The sequence below is a fragment of the Canis lupus genome, chromosome 23, assembly GCF_011100685.1.
Source record: "Canis lupus familiaris isolate Mischka breed German Shepherd chromosome 23, alternate assembly UU_Cfam_GSD_1.0, whole genome shotgun sequence".
NCBI classification, from domain to species: Eukaryota; Metazoa; Chordata; class Mammalia; order Carnivora; family Canidae; genus Canis; species Canis lupus.
In genome coordinates, this window is record NC_049244.1 from 2,201,715 (window position 1) to 2,225,350 (window position 23,636).

The window sequence follows — 23,636 nt, forward strand, 5'->3', positions numbered from 1 at the left end:
AAACTTTCAAAAGCAAAAACCAGTTTATACATGTACTTGATACCTAGTTTTACTGTTATATAAAAGTTCTCATCCCCATTAATTCTCATGTTTTTCTCTGTTCCAAGGTTGGGAGTATTTTCCATTTGTCTAAAAAAAATCTCCAAGTACAAGCAAATTTTCTGTAATATCAATTCTTTACTTACCTCCCACATATGCTTATTCAGTCTTTACTGATGCAAGATTTTGAATATAGGGCACTAAGAATATAAAGACTATTAAGATGACCTGCAGTGAATGAACTTCCAGGCTAGTGAGACTATTAAATAATTATCCTTTACCATAGTGAGTACTGCATATATCATAAGGAAAATCTAAAGGATACCTTTCTCCCTTTAATATATATTTAATATAATCCCAATCAATTTCCTATAGCACTCTATGAAAAACTGACTCAATAACTCTGAAATTAATCCAAAAGAATAACCACTTGAAAATGTAAATAACAGTTTTGGAAGAGGAGTGAAGGTGGTCTTGCCTAAATAGGTATTATCACATATTCTAAAGCTACAATACCTTAAAAGAGTTTGGCATTACCACAGAAACAGAGATCCCTGGGAGAGGAGGCAAGTACAGAAACAGACCTAAGCAGATACAAGATTCTAACCTATAATAAAAGTGTTATTTCAAATAAGTGAGTGAAGGGTGAGTTGGGACATTTTGGGGAAATAAATAAAATTACATTCCCACATTATATCAAAATTTAAAGCTGGTAATTAACCAAAATTTTTGAAAAACATATGGATAAATATATAATTCTGAGATCACTAAAGACTGCCCAAAGCCCCAAAGCATGATACAAAACAAAAATTAACAATAATTTAAAAAGCAGAAACAGACCCATAAATACTGAAAATAAACTGTTTATGGGGAGAAGATAGACAAAACAGTGAAGGAGAGGGGGAGATACAGTCTTCTCAAGATGGAATGAATAAGTCGTGGGAATAAAAGGTAAAGCACTGGGAATATAGTCAATAAGTATTTTAATACGTTGTATAGTGACAGATGGTAGCTATGCTTGTAGTGAACATAAGCATAAAGTACAGAAATGTTGAGTCACTATGTTGTACACTTGAAACTAATGTAATATAGGGTGTCAGCATTACAAAAAAAAAGAATATTAAATCAATAAAAAGTTATACAAAAAAGAATACTTAAACAAAAAGTAGTTCACGTTTAAGTAGAAAAAAATGTCAGGCAGGCAAAAGAAAAACGAAAATGCAAAAATATCAAAGTTAATGGAAAATGAAAGCTAAGAAGAATATTTGCAAATATCCAGCGGATCAAGGACTACTATCTTTAATATGTAGAACTATCATAATATTAAAGGACATAATTTATAGTATGATATTTCCTAAGTGTGATATATATATATAACATATATACACATCATATATATATATATATATATATATACACACACACATTATTGATGGTAAGTACCTGCACTGATTTTTAGGTTACATTATAATTTTAATGATTATTTGTGTATTATAAAAATAGAAGAGCTCATTAAGCATAAAAACCACATTAAACTGGTGACTTCATAGATATTATTGTTCAGGATAAGGCCAAATTGGTTGATTACTTTTAAAGTAATGTTTATATTTTGGGGCACCTGGGTAGCTCAGTTGGTTGAGCAATCTGACTCTTGATTTTGGCTTGATTGTGATCTCAGGGTCCTGGGATCAAGCCCCACATTGGGCTCTATGCTCAGCAGGGAGTCTTCTTGAGATTTCTCTCTTCTTCTCCCTCTGCCCCTTCCCCTGGTCATGTGCACTGTCTCTCTAAAATAAATCTTTAAAAAAGTATTTAAACAATATAAACGATCACTATAAAAAACTAAAGCAAAACAGAAATGTACAAAGATGAAATTAACAAAAATCTAACATTCCATCACTGAAAATGCACAGTGCTCACATTTGATGAAAATTATTTGGGAAAGAGGTGGTAATGACCTATAATATTGTCTATGCCTACATAGGTAGGTATAAGTGAAACAGTTATATGAAAACAGACTGAAGATGATGGCCTGGTCTATCACAACACGGTGCTGAACAGAGCCATCTACTGGTTGCAAATGAAGATAATACAGTTTTTCTTAAATATTAACATTGTTTATATACTTATATTAGTACTGCAGTGACAGTCAGTCACTGGTCTAGGTTATCAGGCTAACCTTTATACTAAATTTCCTATTATAAAAAGATTAACATTTTTCTAAACAACCAACCAACCGCCCCCCCAAAAAAAACCACATACAAACATATATGCTTTAAACAATTACAGCCTACAATAAAGATGGACCTTGAGAGCATTATACTAAGTGAAATAAGTGAAAAAGAGAAAGACAAATACTGTATGATCTCACTTATATGTGGAATCTTAAACACAAACTCTAGAAAAAGTGATTGAATTTGTGGTTACTAGAATAGGGGTTGGAGGTAGAGAAATGGACAAAAGTGGTCAAAAGGTACAAACTTCCAATTATAATATAGGAGATGTAATGCACAACATGGTAATTATCGTTAACTGCTGTATGACATCTAGGAAAGTTGTTGAGAGTAGATCCTCAGAGTTCTCATCTCAGGTTAGATTTTTCTTTTTTTCTATCTATAGGAGATAATGGTTATTAACTAAAATTATTGTACTAATCAAATCACAATATATATGTTACTATTCTATACTCCTTAAACTTATACAGTGCTCTATGTCAATTATATCTCAATAAAACTAGGAAAAAATCTAAAACCAAAACTCTGGACATTTCCTCCCTAGGAAGGTACAAAGATAGTTAAAGGAAGAAAATCCATAAGTAATGCATTAAAAAAATGGTGATGCTTATAGCACTGGTTAACAAACTAGGGGAGTGACGTGAGGGAGTGTAGTTTACAGACATAAGGGGAGGTGTGAGAAGTCCCAATGAGTTGTAGGGCAGTGATCTTCAAAGTGAGGTCCCCAGACCAGCAAGAGCATCAGCAACATCTGAGAAATTATAAAAAATGCAAATTCTCAGGACTCATCGCAGACAATGATTCAAATGGGGATAGGCCAAGCCATTTGTGTTTTAACAATCTTCCTTCCGGGTGTTCTGATGGTCAGCTTTGAGAACCATTGTCTTAGACTTACAAAAACAAGATCAGAATCACCATCTTGCTCAGGTGGCTGACCAGGTTAGATCTGGGTCTGTTTGTACTTCTGCTCTAGTTGCAATTTTATGAAGTCCGTTTAGAGGAAAGGCTAGGGAAACAATAGCACTGTTATAGGGCTTAGAAATATGGACTCTACAATCAGAACTAGATTGGAATTCTTCCTTCATCTTTATTTGCAGTGTGATCCTCTCTGAACCTATGTCTCCATTTTGGGATACCGTCACCCACCTCCTAAGGTTAGTATTGGTAAGATGAGATGACACAAGTAACACACTTAGCACAATGCTTGGTATATAGCAAATACTCATATTATTATTAAATCAATAATGAAGAGAAAGATTAAAATTTGAAAAAGACCAAGAACATGAACTAGTAATTTACAATGTAAAGTAAAGCGGCAAACATTACTTTTCTCTATAAGACTAGCAAGGAGATAAGAAAACTAATATTTGAAAAATAATACTGGTGAGGGTATTTCATAACATGCATCTTCACACACTGTAAGACTATAATTACTGTAACTTTTCTAAAGGTGTAGAGTGCTTTTCTAACTTTTCTAAAGGTGTAGAGTGCTGAGTGGACTCAAAGAGGTGAGACCTGGAATGGAATGTACTGGTAGCTAAATTAGGGATTGCATAACTGGAATGTACTAGTCTGTTTGATAACTAAAAACCATAACTTTGGGCACTAACATGTGGACTGTTCATATGTAACTGAGACCCCCTAAGAGGACAATGTCTGTAATAGTTCTTTAGGATTTTCTTACAAAGGGAGGCTAATAAACTCAAAATAATGTGACACAAATCTGAATGGGAATAAGAGCAAATCTACCAACATTTACCAAAAAGCTTTAGCCTTTATCCCTATTCTGTAACACAGTAATTCCATCAGAATTTATCCTCAGGATGTAATATTACCAGAGATGTTTAGCAGGGATTACTGTTTATCATAGACATCTGAAAACAAAGTAGACCAAGAAATATTTATGTATCCATAGAAATATTTATGTATTTATATTTATATAAATAAATATTAATTCACAAGATAGGAAACCTTGCATTCTATTAAGTGATGTTGTAGAAAAATACTTCTTTTCACAGAAAGATGTCCATAAAAAGACTGTTCCTGAAAAAGAATGCAAGGTACAGGTATGTATAGTAACATGAAAGTGATTAACAGTCATTTCTGGGTAGACTGAATAAGGAATTTCTATCATCAGTTTTTCTTCTGTAACTTTTCTTATTTCTTGATAATGAATATATATTACTTATATTAAGGCAATAAAATTTATTTTAAAGTACAAGAGCAGCTTCTCAATAAATGGCAGAACTTTTTAGAAAATGTATATTCTAAAGAGTTAAGACACTCTTCGGTCTCCAAATGATCATTATATAAATTATGGTTTTAAGGCTCTTTTTTATGCTGGTAAGGGGAGAAGGCAGGAATCTCTTGTTCATTTGCCAAGATACAAGATACAAGTGCTGAGAAAGTGTTTTAAATGTCAAACTAAAAAGCCAAAACAATAGATTTATTCTCATCATAAGTCTGCCACTCACTAAATTGTGTAAAATATTCTGCATTTCTCAAGCATGGCTAATGTATAACCCCCTCCCATAAAAAAGTCTAGAAGATAAGAAGTATACACTTTTTCAAAAGGAAAAATATAGAAAAAACATATGTAAAAGTCCTCCAAGACCGATTCCTCTTCTCAGAAGCAGCCACTATAATTTGTTTCTTGTGCATACTTTTACAAATATTTTAAGGGTATGTATCCATATTACTTATTTTTGTTACAGTGCACACTGTTCTGCACATTCGTTTTGTCACCTGGCAACAGATCACTCCAGTATCTGTAAGATCTGCTTCATTCTACTCCATCATATGACTAGCGCACAGTTAGTTAACTGATACTCTTTTAATGGATATTTAAGTTATGTGGAATCCTTTTTGATCACTGTTGATGGTAAATAAAAGATTCTAGGTAACTTATAGTTCCTACCCCTGTGTTTGTAGGAGAAATTCTTAGGAATAGAGATGATATATAAAAGGAAATATACACTCTTAAATTTTGACAGATATTTAGCCAAAAGCCCCTAAAGACAATGTATATGAATGCCTATTTTTCTATACTCTCATGAAAAGTGTATCACTAAACTCTTACTTTGCTAGTCTGACAGGTGTTTTGTAATTTTAATATGTATTTCTCTTATTATGAGTATTACTCTAGATTATTACAAGTGAGATGAAGACCTCTGTATTTCCTTTCTTGAGAAAGGTCCATTTACTGCAATTCCGGAGAGAAGTTAGCATACTTCTGTGTGCCCTTCTCTTGAAGAAGTAAATTTTTATTTATGCAAGTGACCTTTAACTGAAATAGTCCTTGCAAAAGAGAACCCTGTGTTTATAACTTATATAATTTTTAAAGATAACACTGAAATTGTAAAACTTTAAAATCTCCCTAGACCATCCCATACCCCTCCCACAAACTCTCCTTCAAGTTCTAGTCTGAGGGCACCCTGGGTGGCTCAGCGATTTAGTGCCACCTTCAGCCCAGGGTGTGATCCTGGAGACTGGGGACCCAGTCCCATGTCAGGCTCCCTGCATGGAGCCTGCTTCTCTCTCTGCCTATGTCTGTGCCTCTCTCCGTGTCTCTCATGAATAAATATATAAAATCTTAAAAAAAAAAAAGTTCTAGTTTGAGAAAGACTAGTTTTGCCAGAAATTTTAGGCTATAGTTTCCTGTCACAAAGTGCCCCAACTAAGTTTTACCAACAATTTTATCCTTTCCATTTCTTGCCACATCTCCTAATAACAAAGGTTGGCTTACATTTTGCTAATTTCTATTTTTGTATTTCATTTATTCTTCCTTATTTAGCAAACTTCACTTGCTATGTTTGTTAAATTGAAGAAAAACTTTCTCACCAGGCTTGATCCTCAAGTCCACTCACAACCTCTGTATTCCATAAACTCTCATCCCTGAACAAAGTATTATATATGTAATGATTCTATATAAATACTAGATATAAATTATGTATTCATACATATATATGAATATATATGGGTGCTGGTATATGTGTGTGTTAGTGTAAAGGTCATATATTCCATCTTCCCACCTAAATCCAGAGATTCTTGAGGTTTCTTCACTGTTATCTCATTTTATCAAATAAAATCTGCCTGATGTTTCAAGTAGCCAGAGCCACCACAATACTGCATGCTGTTACCAGTGTGCTAAATTTTTATTTACTTCTGTAAGTTTATTTATAGAAAACTAATAACCATAATTGCTTCTGCTGGCTTAATTTCATTGTAATTTCTGCTAGATGGATTGACTTACTAGGGAAGTAAGCTTTACTTATCTTGCTTTAAAGTCATGTTTGCCTGTATGTACAAAGACAAGAGTTTATGCCAAGTATAATATGGATCTCCCTGTCTCAGCAGCTAAAGCCTGGGCTCTGAAGCTGGACTGTTTGGGTTTGAATCCAGCCTTCATTTCTTACTTGTTATATAAGCAACTGGGCAAGTTGCTTGATGTCTTTGACATTTTTTATTTAAAAAAAAAAAAGGAGCAAGTTATACTAATTCTAAACTCATAGGGTTTCTATAAAGATGAACTGAGATAATCCAGGTAAAGCATTTTGCATGGTGCCTGGGTCAAAGTAAGATCTAGCTTCTCAACCAAAGGTCACAAAATTTTTTCTTTAAAATGAAGTTAACCGGGATCCCTGGGTGGCGCAGCAGTTTGGCGCCTGCCTTTGGCCGGGGGCGTGATCCTGGAGACCCGGGATCGAATCCCACGTCGGGCTCCCGGTGCATGGAGCCTGCTTCTCCCTCTGCCTGTGTCTCTGCCTCTCTCTCTCTCTCTCTGTGACTATCATGAATAAATAAATAAAATCTTTAAAAAAAAAAAATAAATAAAATGAAGTTAACCTTCTCTTTTCATTTTATACAAACAACAACCATCTTTCCTACCCACATGATCACTAGGGTTTAGTAGGGCAAACTACCACCCAGAATTCAACATCAACATAAGGTAATTACACAATCAAGAATTATAACAAATTATGTTATGCTTGCATACATCATAACTTACCCCTCAATACCCAAATGGCACCATCTAGGCTTCCACTTTTTAGAAAAATTTCTGCTGCAATATTCACAATTTGACATCTTGGTGCTAACTTCTCAGGCCCTGTAAGTCCTTTTAAACTTGTAAAATGTATTTTTAATTCATATAGTTTATCTAAGACTTTCCTTCCCTGGAGTAAAAATAAAGAACACTAATTTAGTATCATGCATTTAAAGTATCAAAGAGATGTAAAATCATTAATTATACAGAACTCAATTATCCAATTTGAATCATCCTTCTAGAAAATGGTTCTCAAAAGACTCTTTCCTTAAGCCCCCTCCTGATTAGCCACACAGAAGACAGGGAAGGGGAGAAAGCAGGGCTTTGCCTCTGACTAATCCTCACCCTGCTGAGCCCCTTTTCAAAGGTTTTTATACCTGTACTTGCCCTAAAGATTTCATTTGAAAAAGGAATTTCGTGCCGTAATATGGAAAACTATTGATTTTAAGTTTTGCACTTCTGTTAATCACCCTAAGAGCCAAGAGTGAGAGAGAGTGAAAATCAAGATGATATCTTATTAAATTTACAAAGAAGGATAGTGGGGGGAAAAAGAATAAAACTGCTGGCTGAAAATTGTTTTTTGATTCAATAGACTAATTATTTCACATAGTCTACATAAAGATTATCTCTAGTCTAGACATCAGAAATTAGATATATATTATTATTTCATATCAAGGGTCAGCAAACTTTTTCTAGTTTGACTCCACAGGTCACATGTGGTCAAGCTATACATTCTTTTTTGGTTGTTGCTGTTTTTATATTCTAACTCTTTAGAAATGTAAGAAACATTCTTAGCTCTTGAGATGCACAAAAACAGGCTAGAGGTCAGATTAGGTCTTTAGTCTGTAGATCCTTGTCCTACATTATATTCTATGATAATTGAGTCAGATGCATATTGCGATATCAAGGTACTTTCAAGTTGATTACAGAAATGAGTGCATTTTTAAAGACATAGCTCTAGCTTAATTTTAATGGTTTTATTTTTGTGTTCAAAAGGTTAACTAAAAAACATCATACTAAATAAAATAAGACAGTGAAAAATTTAAATTATAATACAGGTACAAACTTACCAGCCTCTTAAGAAATAATAATAAAATTAACACATACTCTAAATTTTCAGGGATCCCTGGGTGGCTCAGAGGTTTAGCACCTGCCTTCAGCCCAGGGCGTGATCCTGGAGTCCTGGGATTGAGTCCCGCATCGGGGTCCCTGCATGGAGCCTGCTTCTCCCTCTGCCTGTGTCTCTGCCTCTCTCTCTCTCTCTGTCTTTCATGAATAAATAAAATCTTTAAAAATAATAATAATAGAAATAAAAATTTCAGCAAATCTTTGTCGAAAAGAATTTGTTATGTTGTCCTCAATTTCTCAAGCACTAAATATCCAAGAAATTAATGCTATGATGAACCTTAAGCTAAACTGTGAGACCAGGGACAAGGTACATTCTGCTTATCCCAGGCCTACCACACAGTGAGTGCTAACCTCTTGACCTTGGAGACTGGAGACCTTATGTATAAGGATTCTGTTGCTGTTTTGTTTAATTAAAAAAAAAAATCAATGAATTTGTATAGTATGAATGACCATGGACTTAAATGTTATTGAACGTATTCAGTTATGAAATAACCTTTTTATAAGAAGAAGGAAGTAACGAAAGATACATTATAATAGCTGATTCAGTACTGACTCTCAACTGCTCCATCCATCCCTCAGCACTTAATTCTATTTTAGATTTTCCTGTTCTCTACTTTATTTCACTTTATTGAATCTATAACCACCTGCTACATCAGGGAAATCTAAAAAATGGTAGTTCAGGATGGTCCAGAATAACTAGACCACTTCTATGGTGAGCTAAACCTCAAAGGTAGATATCAAGATACATGGTATATAGTGTTCAAGACCATTCTAGGAGATGATTTTTAATGAGTTATGTTAATTGTGAATTCCCTGGGTTCATCTTAAAAAAGGTGTCTTGAACTTTTGCAAAATTATAACGTTATCAATATATAGGAGGTAGCAAAATTCTCTGTTGAAAGTTGTTTCAAATAAACGATACTTAGCATAGCTTCCTAAGTGCTCCCAAACTGAGATTCTTCAGGGTAGCTGGCCTCATGCTACTACCTTTCCACATCTGCCTAATACACTACCTAATAATTCACTTACTAGTTTGGGACTAATTTTGTCACTTGTAACAATTATTAGCAAATTTCTTACTTGCAGGGTTAACTATATCCTGTTAAAAAATGTAAGATTAACACTCTCTGTACCAAGCCAAAACGAAAATTTAATGACATACCTTGGACCACAGCAACAGCTTGTGATAGAAGTACATAGCACTGATTCCAATTCTTCCCAGCAAAGTTTTATCGACTTCACTAATTTGTGGATCTTTGCTAACTGAAACACAAAGTAGGCATGTGGAAAAAAGTGAAAAAGTAATTTAAAATTGCAGCAAAGGCAAATTAATATGAAATTACTGATACTAGAACAAAGACTAATAAGTGTGTTGACAAACCACAGCCTATAAGGACAAATCTGGCCTGTGTCCTGTTTTTGTACAGCTTGTGAGCTAAGAATGGTTTCCCTATTTTTAAAGGGTTATTTGAAAGGAAAAGAAAACTATATGATTGTGTGGTCATATGTGAACATGTGGAGTTTCAAATATTTACTCCTGACCCTTTGCAGAAAAGGTTTGCTGACTTCTGATAGAGAATATAGCAGTGAAGAGCTCATGCCAAAAAAAAACAAACAAACAAACAAAAAAAAGAGTCTCAAAAACATGAATTTTGTTGACTGATAGTACTGAATATAGTAACAACTTTAATGATTCAAAACTTCAGGTGCTAATTTGCTAGGAACAGTTTTACCAATCTGACTGCAAAGAAAAATAACATAAAACATGAGAAAAATAAAACATCAATTCTTAATTTTATATTATAATCTAACTTAATAATAAAAAGATGAAACATTTATAAAGCGAAGAAGTATCTGAAATCTGCAATATTATCTCCAACATGGAAAATTATGGAAAATAGTAAGAACTCTACCTTTGTGTTAAGAACACTGCAACACCCTAACACGTACAATACTCAGACCCAAACAGTGACATTTTACCTGTTTCAGCAAATTCACAAAATGGAACACCTGGTCTCTCTTCTTTACAGTCTTTTGTTAGTGTTTCAGCAATACAAGCACAAAATCTCTGGAAATCTGCAAAGTTTTCACAGCCCATTTTTATGTTAATGTATAAATTTCCCAGTTTGGTCCAGTCACCTTTTTCTTTACAATGCTATCAGAGTTATTAGAAACAAAACAAAACAAAAAAAGAAAGCTGTCATTTATACAAACATATTACGGAATAGGCACATGCAGGCATTAGATGTATATAAATTAATAACAGAATCTGTAGATCTTATAAACTTAACACTGTTATACTCCATCAATAACTTGCTATTGTACAATTTGTGTTTCTGACTATACCATAGTATCTATGAGTTCCAGATGGGCAATGTACATTTGTTTTAATAATCTTTGCCCAATGTACTTAATGATGTCACCCCCAAACCTGAACTAGACAGTGGACACAGATTTTATGGAAAACAGATGATTAACTATATGATTTGAGCTGTCTCTACAGAAATAAATTATTTTACTACTTTTAGAGATTGCATTTTTCTATTATTTGGCCCCATTTATAATTTTGGGCCCCATCCTTTTGGGTATTAACATTTCTTCTATGAAAGGGACTACAAAGTAAGTTTTGTAAACTTACCATCTTCCCATTATTTTCTATTACAAAGTAATAATTTTCCACACCAAAAAAATATTTTTTTTCAAGGATATAAATACTAATTAAGTTAAGACTAAACCAACAATTACTAGGGGAGTACAAAATGATCTTAAACTAAACAGTAAAATCATCTTGAAAGTTCGTTCTCTTTCTTTTCTTTTCTGGAAAGTTCTCTATTTCTTATACTCCAAATGCCTGGAGAGGGCAAACTGACCTTGGCTTTCTGCTATCATTTCACACACTGCAGACATTTAGGGATTGTGACAAGAAGGTCAACTTTCTTGTGCACTGAGACTGTCCAGTGACAAGAAATAAAGGCTAAGCCTTAGATTATACCTTAGTATGTTAATTTTGAAGCTGAAAAACTATTTCTAGAATTATTTTTAGAACAGTCTATAACTCTAGAAATTGTTTGTTATTTCAAAGTATTAAAAAAATATTAGACTTCTTTTCTGTGAGCATTTTCTCTGTATAACAACAGTGTTTAAAAAACTTTTCATAAAATGGAGTTATTATTCAAAGTTTCTTTGTTATTGGTTTTCAGAGATCTCAGCAATTTATTTAAAAAAAGTAAGTGTCATACCTCTATTTCGTTCAAGGCTGAATCTAAATCACATTTCCAGTTCTTTTTAAATTGCCTCATCCGTAACCTTTAATAATAGAAAAAGGTTAATTATGTTCACCCTTCAAAAGTCACTATTGTCCCTAATTCACTTGTTCTATAGTTTATACCTAAGAGAGTGGAGGAAAAAAAAGGAATGGAGTAACATACTATAAAAATTCTTGAGAGATGAAGAAAACAGCAAACACAAAGATACCTACCTCACACTATTTCCTTCCAAAACCATAGGCAACAAAAAGGAAAAAGCAAAATCCACATGAAACCATACTTTCAACCTTTAGGTAATTTTAAGAGAGTGACAAACTTCAAAATAATTGTGAATTAAAGGAGAAAAAAACATTAAAGACAGCACTTGATCTTTCCTGCTTCCACTCCACCCTTGCTGATCCCACAAGGATTTGTGATAAGCAGAAACAAACCAAAACAACACAAAAAAACCCATGGAAAAACTGAACAGGCAGCCGTAACGTTGACTAAAAAAAATCCCACCACAAAGACAAAGTCCACACTAAGTTTGAAAAATGCTTAAAAAAAAAAAAAGGGTAAATTAGAACACAACCCACACAGCAGGAACTTAAAAGATATATGTGATTTAAAGAACACAATCTATAAAATGCATAGCTTCTGGGAAAGAAAAAATAAGACAAAAATGAAAGAAGAAGCATCCTTTGCCAACTGGAAACAGAAAAAAAAAAAAAAAAAGAAGAAAAAGGAGAAAGAACAGGGTGCCATTAAGCTAAGAGTACCACATAACAGCCAACTTTGGGGTCAATTTTGATCATTAGTCCCAGTCCTCTAAAAATTATTCCAGAGTATTAAAGAGAAAGGATAATTTACTAATTCCTTTCATGAATCAAGTATAAATAACACTGATACCTAAACTAGATAAAGGCAGAACAAAGAAGGAAAAGCGTAGAATATTACTTATAATGATGATGCAAAAAGCTAAAGAAAATATTAACAAGCAAATCAGTTTTCAAATTGAAAAGAGTTATGGGGATAACAGTTGTGATGTGAATGTATTTAATACCACTGACTCTACACTTAAAAATGGTTAAGATGGTAAATTTTATATGTATTTTACCTCATAATTTAAAAAAACATTGACAGAATACAAGATCACCTTAAAATGACACACCATGACAAAGTGGCATTTACTTCACAAATGTAAGGTAACTTCAATATTAAAAAAAAAATCCACCAGTATCATACACCATAATTAATAAATCTAAGAGAAAAAAATCATGATTATTTTCATAGATATTAAAAAAGTGATAAAATTCAACGTCAATTCACCTACAACTATAAGAATTGAGAGATACTTTCTTAAAGCAATTAAATATATACACTGTAGTCCTAAACCTATGACTATATTTAATGAGAAAATCTAGAGAGATTTCCACTAAGATCAGGATACCCACTATATCTATTATTATTCAGTACTGTACTAGAGGTATGAGCCAAAGCAATTAGATAAAACAAATTACTTACAGGCATAACAATGATAAAGAAGAAGTAAAACTCTGTTCACATATATGATATGATAGTATACCTGGAAATGCTCACAGATTCAAAGACAAAACTAACTCAAACATTAAAGACTTCTAATTTCTAGAACATAAAATTTACAAACAAAACAAATGCCCTTTATGTATACAAAAAATAAAGAAATTCAGTATATGATGATACAGAAAAACTCACATTCAATAGCAACAAAGATTAAATACTTATTGGGAGAAACCCTAAATATTCCTGAAAAACACATAAGTTTGAACAACAGAAAACATTTCATATTCTTTAAATGAACTCAATGTTATAAAGTTGTTAGTTCTCGCTAAGTTAATTCATAGATTTAACATAATTCCAACAAACATACCAACAAGCTACTACATGGGGTTGGGAAGTTGATACTGACGTTCATGTAGTAAAAACATATATGCAATAAGAACAAGAAAGACATTGAAAAGAAAAATTTTCCAGGAGATTATCTCTACAAGGGGATCCCTGGGTGGCTCAGCGGTTTAGCGCCTGCCTTTGGCCCAGGGCGTGATCCTGGAGTCCCGGGATCGAGTCCCACGTCAGGCTCCCTGCATGGAGCCTGCTTCTCCCTCTGCCTGTGTCTCTGCCTCTCTCTCTCTCTCTCTATGTCTATCATGAATAAATAAATAAAATCTTAAAAAAAAGATTATCTCTACAAAATGTTAATGTATACTTTAAAGCCTCTATAATTAAAAAACTGTAGAACTGGTGCAGGAATAAACAAATAGTTCAGTGGAATAGAATACAAAGTCCAGACACAGACCCAAGCACAAATGAAATTTAGTATGTGATAAAGGTAGCATTTCAAATCACTCAAATTAAATAAATAGTGCTGGGGAAACTGGAAAACTCTTGGGAAAAAAATAGATCTCTATCTTACAACACACATAAGAATAAACTCCAAATAGATTAGAAACCTAAATATAAAAATGAAACCATACAAGTAATAGAAGAAAACATGAGTGAATTCCTCCAAAACTTTGATGCAAGGAAATTATGACTCAAAATTCAGATGCAATAAAAAAATAACTATGAATCAAAACTGAGGCAATTAAAAAACACTGGTAATTTAGGTTGAATAAAAATAAAAATTTTTGCATGGCAAAAAGCACCAAAAGACAACTGACAAACTGGAAAAAAATATTTGTAATTATATAGCATCAAGGTCTAGTACAATATATTAAGAACTCCTGACATTTAAGGAACAAAGAACTAGAGTCTAACAAAAATGGGAAAAGACAATTCACAACACAAAGTATAAAAATGGCCCTCAAGTATATTAAAAGAAAATGTTCAAACTCATTTATAATAAAAGAAATGTAAATTCAAACAACACTGAAACAGCATTTGTTAACAGATTAGAAAAGATAAAAAATGACAATACACTGTTAGCAAAGCTTTGCTGAATAGTCTTTTTTATTTGTGCATGTATTTATATGTTTACATATGCACATATACCAGAATTCATATACACACACACATATACCATATATACAAACATCACATATATATACATACATACTGTATACACAAATTGGTACAGCCCTTCTGGAGGGAAATTTGGCAGTATCTATGTACTTACCTTTAAAAAACTTATTTTGAAATAATTATAGACTCACAGGAATTTTCAAAATAGTACACAGTCCTGGTACCCTTCGTCCAGCTTCTTCCAATGATGATTTCTTATATAATTGTAAAACAACATAAAAACTAGGAAACTGACATTGTTACAATACTGTTAATTAGACTATAGACATTATTCAGTTTTCACCACTTTCTACATGCATTCATCTGTGTGTGTATAGTTCTATGCAATTTTATCCCATGTACAGATTCATGTAACCATCACCACAATACAGATACAGAACTGTTCCATCGCCACAAAGAAATTTCCTCATGCTATCCATTTATATTTATCTCCCAAGCCCTGTTCTCAGGATATTCTGTCAACCATTAATCGGTTCTTCATATCTATAACTTTGTCATTATATAAATGGAGCCATGTAGCCCAGGTGGCTCAGCGGTTTAGTGCCGCCTTCAGCCTAGGGCGTGATCCTGGGGTCCTGGGATCAAGTTCTCCATCAGGCTCCCTGCATGGAGCCTGCTTCTCCTTCTGCCCGTGTCTCTGCCTCTCTCTCCTTCTCTCTCTCTGTGTCTCTCATGAATAAATCTTAAAAAAAAATAATTGGAGCCATGTAGCATATGGCCTTTGAGACTAGCTTTTTAAAATCAGCACAATTCCTCTGAGATCAATTCAGCTTGCTTCATGTTTCAACAGTTTGCTGATTTTTACTGCTCAGTAGTATTCCTTGGTATGGATGTACCACAACTGAACTGTTCATTCACCTGCGGAAGAACATCTGTTCTCTCTCCCCAGTTTTTGGCTATTACAATTTAAGCTGCTATGAACATTTGTATACAAGTTTTTGAGTACAAGTTTTCATTTAATTAGCATAAATGCCCAGCAAGTCAATAGCAGTCCTTGATTTTTATATGTTCAGTTTTTAAAGAAACTGCTACACTATTTTCCAGAATGATTACACGATTTTATATTCCCACCAATAACATATGAGACACTTTTTCCACATCCTTGCTAGCACTGGTATTGATACTTTCCCCCCAGTTACACCGAGGAATGTTAACGTATACAACATGTTTTACTAGACATATACATTGTGAAATAATGGTCACCATCAACATAATTAATGCATCTATCATGTCACCTAGTATGTGTGTGTGTACAGAGAACACAAAATCTACTCTCAGCAAATTTCAAGTACACAATTCCTTATTACTCACTATAGTCACCATGCTATAAAATAGGTCTCCAGAACTTAATAATCTTATAACTGCAAGTTTATACCCTTTGGCCAACATCTCATTTGTCCCACTCCCCATCTCCTGGTAACAAACACTATTCTCATTTGTTGCTGAATTAGCCTTTTTTAGATTCCACATGTAAGATCATGCAGATTTGTCTCTGCCTTATTTCACTTAGCATTATATATACCAGGTTAATCCATGTTTTTAAAGGCTGAATAATATATACTCCATTGTATATATACATCACATCCTACTTTTCTTTTTACTCGATTCCTTTAGCCATTCAAAGTCATAGGTCATAGTTCCATATGCATTTTAAAATTTTTTCTATTTCTGTAAAAAAATTTTGATAGGAGTTGAGTTGAATCTATAGTGAGTTTTGGGTACATAGATAGACATTTTTACAATGTTAATTATTCCATTCCACGAACATAGAATATTTTTCAAACTATTTGTTTTTATTTCTTATACTGATGTTTTATGGTTTTCAGTGTACAAGTCTTTTATCTCCTCAGTAAATTTTTTTCTTAAGTATATTTTTGATGTTATTATAAATGAGGTTGTTTTCTTCAGGTCTTTTTAATTACATCATTGTTAGTATATGGAAATGCAACTGATTTATTTTTTATTTTAATTTTTAAGTTTTTATTTACATTCCAGTTAACATACACTGTAATATTAGTTTCAGGAGTACAATTTAGTGATTCAACACTTCCACAAATACCTGGTGCTCTTCACAACAAATGATCCTTCATCCCCATCACCTATTTAACCCGTCCCTCCACCTACCTCCCCTCTAATAGCTACCAGTTTGTTCTCTATAGTTAAGAGTCTGTTTCTTGGTTTGCTTCTCTTTCTTCTTTTCCCTATTCTGTTTTATTTCTTAAATTCCATGAGTTAAATCATATGGCATTTGTCTTTCTCTGAATGACTTATTTTACCTGGCATAATATATTCTAGCTCCATCCACACTTGCAAATGGTGATATTTCATTATTTTTTATGGCTGAGTAATATACCATTGTATATCTATTCTATACCACATCTTCTTCATTCATTCATCAGTCAATGGACATTTGGGCTCTTTCCATAATTTGGCTATTATTTATAATGCTGCTACATCAGGGTGCATGTATACCTGTGAAATAGTATTTCTGTATCCTTTGTGTTAATACCTAGCAATTGCTGGATCATAGGGTAATTCTATTTTTAACTTTTTGAGGAACTTCCATACTGTTTTTCAGAGTGGCTGCACCAGTTTGCATCCCTGCTGTGCAAGAGGGTTCCTGTTTCTCTACATCCTCCCCAACAACTATTGTTTCTTGTATTGTTAATTTTAGCCATTCTGACAGGTGTGAAGTGATATCTCATTGTAATTTTGATTTGCATTTCTCAGATGGTAAGTGATGTTAAGCATCTCTTCATGTGTCTGTTTTCCATCTTCTTTGGAAAAATGTCTATTCATGTCTTCTGCCAATTTCTTAACTGGATTATTCATTTTTGGGGTGTTGAGTTTGAGAAGTTCTTTATAGATTTTGGAAACTAACCCTTTATCGGATGTCCTTTGCAAATATCTTCTCCCATTCCATAGGTTGCCTTTAGTTTTACTCATAGTTTCCTTCATTGTGCAGAAACTTTTTAACTTGATGAAGTCCCAATAGTTCATTTTTGCTTCTGTTTCCCTTGCCTCAGTAGATATATTTAGTAAGAAGCTGCTACATGGCCAATGTCAAAGAGGTTACTGCCTTTGTTCTCATTAAGATTTTTTTTTCATCTAAGATTTTAATGATTTTCTGTCTGTTATGTTGTTATTTGTGAGAGAGAGTGTGCACAAGAAGAGGGGGAAGAAGAGGAAGAAGCAGACTCTCTAATGAGCATGGAGCCTGAGGCGATGCTCAATCCCAGAACCCTGAGATCATGACCTGGGCTGAAGGCAGATACTTAACCGACCGAGCCACCCAGGAACCCCTCCTGTCTCACATTTAGGTCTTTCATCCATTTGGATTTATATTTGTGTAGGATGTAAGGAAGTGGTCCAATTGCATTCTTTGGATGTTGCTGTCCAGTTTTCCCAACACCATTTGCTGAAGTCTTTTTTGCATTGGATATTCTTTCCTGGTTCATCGAAGATTAGTTGACCACAGAGTTGTGAATCCATTTCTGGGGTTTCTGTTCTGTTCCATTGATCTATGTATCTATTTTTGTGCCAATACCATACGGTTTTGATCAGGACAGCTTTGTAATATAATTTGAAGTCTGGAATTGTGATATTTCCTGCTTTTCTTTGCTTTTTCCAGGCTGCTTTAGCTATTAGACACATTCTGTGGTTCCATAAAAATTTTAGGATTGTTCTAGCTCTGTGAAAAATGCTGTTGGCATTTTTTAAAAAAGATTTTTTTATTCATGAGAGACATAGAGACAGAGAGAGAGGCAGAGACACAGGCAGAGGGAGAAGCAGGCTCCATGCAGGGAGCCCAATGTGGGACTCGATCCCAGGTCTCCAGAATCAAGCCCCGGGCTGAAGGCAGGGGCTAAACGGCTGAACTACCCAGGGATCCCCTGCTGTTGGCATTTTGATAGGGATCATTAAACATGTAGATTGCTTTGGGTAGTATAGACATTGTAACAATATTGGTTCTTCCAATCTCTGAGCATGGAATGTCTTTTCATTTCTTGTGGAATTTAATTTCTTCAATTTCTTTCATCAGTGTTTTTATAGAGTATAGGTCTTTCACCTCGTTGTTTAGGTTTATTTCTAGGTATCTCATGGTTTTTGTTGCAATTATAAATGGGATCTATTCCTTGATTTCTCTTTCTGCTGCTTCATTATTGGTGTATAGAAACATGGCAGATTACTGTACATTGATTTTGTAACCTGTGACTTTGCTGAATTTATTATCAGTTCTAGCAGTTTTTTGTTGGAGTCTTTTGGGTTTTCTACACTATCACTTGACTTCTTCCTTGCCAATTTGAGTGCCTTTCATTTCTTTTTCTATTTGGATTGCTGTGGCTAGGACTTCCAGTACTATGGTAAATGATGATGAGAGTGGACATCCTGTCTTATTCCTGGCAGTAGAGGAAAAGCTCTGTTTTTCCCCACTGAGGATAACATTAGGTGTGGGGTTTTTGTATACAGCTTTTATGTTGAGGTACATTCCCTCTAGTCCTATTTTGTTGAGAGTTTTTATAATGAATGTATGTTGTACTTTGCCAAATGCTTTTTTAAGATGCAACTGATTTTTGTATGTCAATACTGTATCCTGCAACTTTACTTCATTTATTAGTTCTAACAGGTTTTGGTGGAGTCTTTAAGGTTTTCTGTATGTTGGATCATGTTATCTGCAAACAGACTATTTTAACTATTTATAATTTTAAAGTCTTTTATTTCTTTTTCTTGCCTAATCACTCTGGCGAGGACTTCCAGCACTATGCTAAATAAAAGCGGTGACAGTAAGCATCATTTCCTTGTTCCAGACCTTAGAGGAAAAGATTTCAGCCTTTTTACCATTGAGTATGATGTTAGCTGTGAGCTTGTCATATATGGGCACTGATATAGTGAGGTACATTCTTTCTATACCTAATGTGTTTAGAGTTTTTATCACAAAAGGATGTTAAATTTTGTCATCTGCATCTATTGAATCATTTGATATCTATCCTTCATTCTGTTAATGTAGTATTATCATATTGATACGCACATGTTGAACTATTATCGTATCCCAGGGATAAATCTCACTTTATCTTGGTGTATCATGTGCAGTTGAATTTGCTTTGCTTATATTTTGTTGAGGATTTTTGTATCTATGTTCATGAGGAATACGGTCTTGTGATTTTCAGTATTTGTAATATACTTGTCTGACTTTGGTATCAGAGTAATGCTTGACTTGTAAATGAGTCTGGAAGTGTCCCTTCATCTTCATTTTTTTTGGGAAGGCTTTGAGAAGGATTGATATTAATTCTTCCTTAACTGTTTGGTAAAATTCATCAGTGACACTATCCAGCCCTGGGATTTTCTTTATGGAGAGTTGTTTTTTGTTTGTTTTGGTTTGTTTTACTGATTCAATCTCCTTATTCAAAATCTTACTTTTTCCATTTCTTCATGATTGAAACTTGGTAAGTTGTATGTTTCTAGGAATTTATTCATCTAGGTTGTCCCATCAGTGTGTAATTGTTCATGGTAGTCTGTTAATAGCCTTTGTATTTCTGTGCTATCATGCTATCAGTTGTAATGTCTCCTCTTACATTTCTGATTTATGTTAGTTGTCTTTTTTTCCTTAGGGTAGCTAAAAGGCTTGTCAGTTTTATCTTTTTGAAAACCAAAAGTCAGTTTGACTTCTGTTTGACAGTTTGTCCTTTTCTGTTTTCTAGTCTCTACTTATTTCTGTTCTGACCTTTATTTCCTTCCTTCTATTAACCTTGGCCTTAGTTTGTTCTTTTTCTAGTTCTTTGAGGTATATATATAGTTAAGTTTGAGAACATCCTTTCTTCTTAATGTAGGCATTTATCATTATGAATGTCCCTCTTAGAACTGCTTTTGCTGTATCCCAAAGATTTTGGTATGTTGTGGTTCCATTTTCATTTGTCCAAGATTTTTTTTACTTCTCTTTTGATTTCTTCTTTGACTCACTGGCTGTTCAGGAGTATGCTGTTTAATTTCCACATATTTGTGGATTTTCCAGTTTTCCTCATGTTATTGATTTCTAGTATCATACTGATTAGGAAAGATGCCTGATTCAGTGTTCTTATATTTTATTACTTGTTTTGTGAATTAACAATGATCTATTCCTGAGAATGGTCAGAATATGCTCAAGAGAAGTGTACTCTGCTGCTGTTGGATTGTTTTGTATATATGTGTTATGTACATTTAGTCTAAAGTGTAGTTCAAGTCACATGTTTCTTTACCGATTTTCTGCTGGATGATATCCCCATTGTTGAAGGTGGGTATTCACATCTACTTTTATTACACTGGTGTCTATTTATCCCATTTGATCTGTTAATATTTCCTATATATATTTGGCTGCTCTGATATTGGGTACACACACATGCATCCTCTTTATGAACTGACTTCTTTATCATTATATAATGACCTTGTCTCTTGTTACTTAAAGTGTAGTTTTTCTGATAAAAGTATTGCCTGCCGTCTTTTGGCTTCCATTTGCATGGAATAGCTCTTTTCATCCCTTCACTTTCAGCATAAGTGTGTTTTTAAAGCTCAAGGAAGTCTCTTGAAGGCAATATATAGCTGAATCTTATTTTTTAATCCATTTAGATATTCTTTTAATTGGATAACTTAATATAGTCAAATTAAATTAATAATTGATATGCAAGGACTCAGTATTGGTATTTTGTTAAATTGTTTTCCAGCTATTTTGTAGTTCCTTTATTCCTTTCTTGCTATCTTCTTTGGTAATTTGATTTTATATAGTTTCCAATGAAAGTTATAGATTTGTCAATTTTATCCATTCAGTTCTGTCACTTTTGTGTCATGTATTTTGAAGCTCTATTGCCTGCTGCATACACATTTAAGATTGTTAAGTCTCTGGTGTATTGACTGTTTTATCATTATATAGTGTTCCCCTTTGCAGTTTTCTTTGCTCTGAAGTGTATCTTATCTGCCATTAATATAGCCATTCACATTGTTTTTAAAATTAACCTTTGCGGGGCAGCCTGGGTGGCTCAGCGGTTTAGCGCCTGCTTTCAGCCCAGGGCCTGATCCTGGAGACCCGGGATCAAGTTCCGCATCGGGCTCCCTGCATGGAGCCTGCTTCTCCCTCTGCCTGTGTCTCTGCCTCTCTCTCTCTTTCTGTGTCTCTCATGAATATATAAATAAAATCTAAAAAAAGGTTTTTTTTTAATAAAATTAAATTAACCTTTGCATGGTATATTGTTTTCCATCCTTTGACTTTCAACCTACCTATATCTTACTAATGAAAGTGAATTTCTTATAGATAGCATATAGTTGGGTCATGCTTTTATATCTACTCTGCCAATCACCATCCTTTAATTATCGTAATTGGAATATCTAAAGTAATTATTGATATGCTAGAGCTCAAGTCTGCCATTTTATTATTATCTGTTTTCTGTTTCCCCTTCCTTATCTTCCTTTGGGATTACTTCTAATATTTTTAGAATTTCATTTTGGTTATCTACAGGTTTTTGAGTACTTTGTATAATTGTTTAGTGGTTGCTCTAGTGCACTGACCCTAATTCCCAATTCTAGAAATGTACCCTAAAAATATACCTCCAACAATGTTAAAAAATACATATATCCAAGGTTATTCACTGAAGCATTATTTTTACTGCCAAATATTGGGGAAAACTTAAATACCTATACATTGACTGAAAAACTTATAGTATATCCATGCAGTTATAAAAAAGAATGACAAACTCCTTCATGAACTAATTCAAATTGACTTCCAGGATATACTGTTTTAAGTGAAAAAAGAAAAGTTGAAAAGAATATTTATCGTATGATATCCTTGTAAGAAACAAAGATTAACAAAATATGTATATATCTGCTCATTATAAAAGGGACAAACCAGAACTAAAACACTAGCTACCTCTAGTAGGTGGTAAAGAGGTAAAAGAGGAGGAAATGGAAATGAGACGGTAGGGATAAGGGGGACAACACTTCTCATTGCATACGTTTTAATATTGCTTTGACTCTTAGAATAAACAATAATGTTTCATATACCTCCCTAAATAAATATTTAAAAGTAGGATTTGGAAGAACTCAAAAATATAATGCAAAAAAAGTAGCGAATAAACCTCAATTTTCTACAAATGAATATCCACACTCAACAGCAGTGGGGAAAAGAAAAGAACTAACCTAAGAAACAGGAAATAATATTTTGGCTGAAAACTGTAAGGCTAAAGAAAAAAATAACTTTATATTAATACTACATTCTAAATTTTTTTCACAGGGGTATGGGTTAGCAGTTCTGACACCACTTTTGGATAGAAGGATTGATAAATGAGTAAACACATTGTAGACAATGAAAGTCACATTTCTCGCTGTCAGAAAAAGAATTTATATATAAGAAAATGGAAAGCTAAAATGAGTATGTGGTGCTGGATTAGAATTAAGCAGTCAGTATGAACTCATGTTTTTTAATATACATACAAATAGAAAAATATGTTTTTGTGTAGGTGTGTTTTGTGTGCATATATATGTGCATATATTTTCTATATGTATGTTTTGTTTATATATTTTTATATACATATATAATGAATATATTTCCTAGCCCTGTACACTGAGAGGATCTAGCTGCAATGACACTCCTGCAGCAATAAGCTCATTCAGATCTTGGTTTTCAAATACCACTTTCCAATGAAAGGAACCGGAACTCCTTGGAGAAACTCCTTGGTTGTTGCCAGTGCTCGGGCAGGGTAAACAGAAGATGAAACTTAAAACAACTCTGTGGCTCCAAAAAATAAGAAAATGGAGGGGAAAATGAACAGAATATGATCAAAGGCTATAGGAACCACCCTGAAGGACCTCCCAAGGGACAAATCTGGAAGAATTTGAGCAAAAAAATTAATAATAATAGTATTA

General features: G+C 33.6%; 1 protein-coding gene and 1 long non-coding RNA gene across 3 annotated transcripts in view; one reads left to right on the forward strand and one right to left on the reverse strand.

Annotated features, from left to right (window-relative positions):
* LOC119865335 overlaps window positions 1-4,421 on the forward strand; it is a 50,834-nt gene extending 46,413 nt beyond the window's left edge. Inside the window, exons 2-3 of the long non-coding RNA XR_005376779.1 lie at window positions 3,371-3,427; window positions 4,292-4,421. This is a non-coding gene — a long non-coding RNA (uncharacterized LOC119865335). The remainder of the gene's footprint in view (window positions 1-3,370; window positions 3,428-4,291) is intronic.
* The window catches only part of TOPAZ1 (testis and ovary specific PAZ domain containing 1), a 77,943-nt gene that overhangs the window by 12,270 nt on the left and 42,037 nt on the right, over window positions 1-23,636 (reverse strand). For both annotated transcript variants that reach the window (XM_038570255.1, XM_038570254.1), the window contains 4 exons: window positions 11,685-11,751; window positions 10,426-10,600; window positions 9,608-9,708; window positions 7,282-7,447 (listed from right to left, as the gene is read on the reverse strand). In XM_038570255.1, coding sequence (XP_038426183.1) covers window positions 7,282-7,447; window positions 9,608-9,708; window positions 10,426-10,600; window positions 11,685-11,751 — 509 coding nt within the window. The remainder of the gene's footprint in view (window positions 1-7,281; window positions 7,448-9,607; window positions 9,709-10,425; window positions 10,601-11,684; window positions 11,752-23,636) is intronic.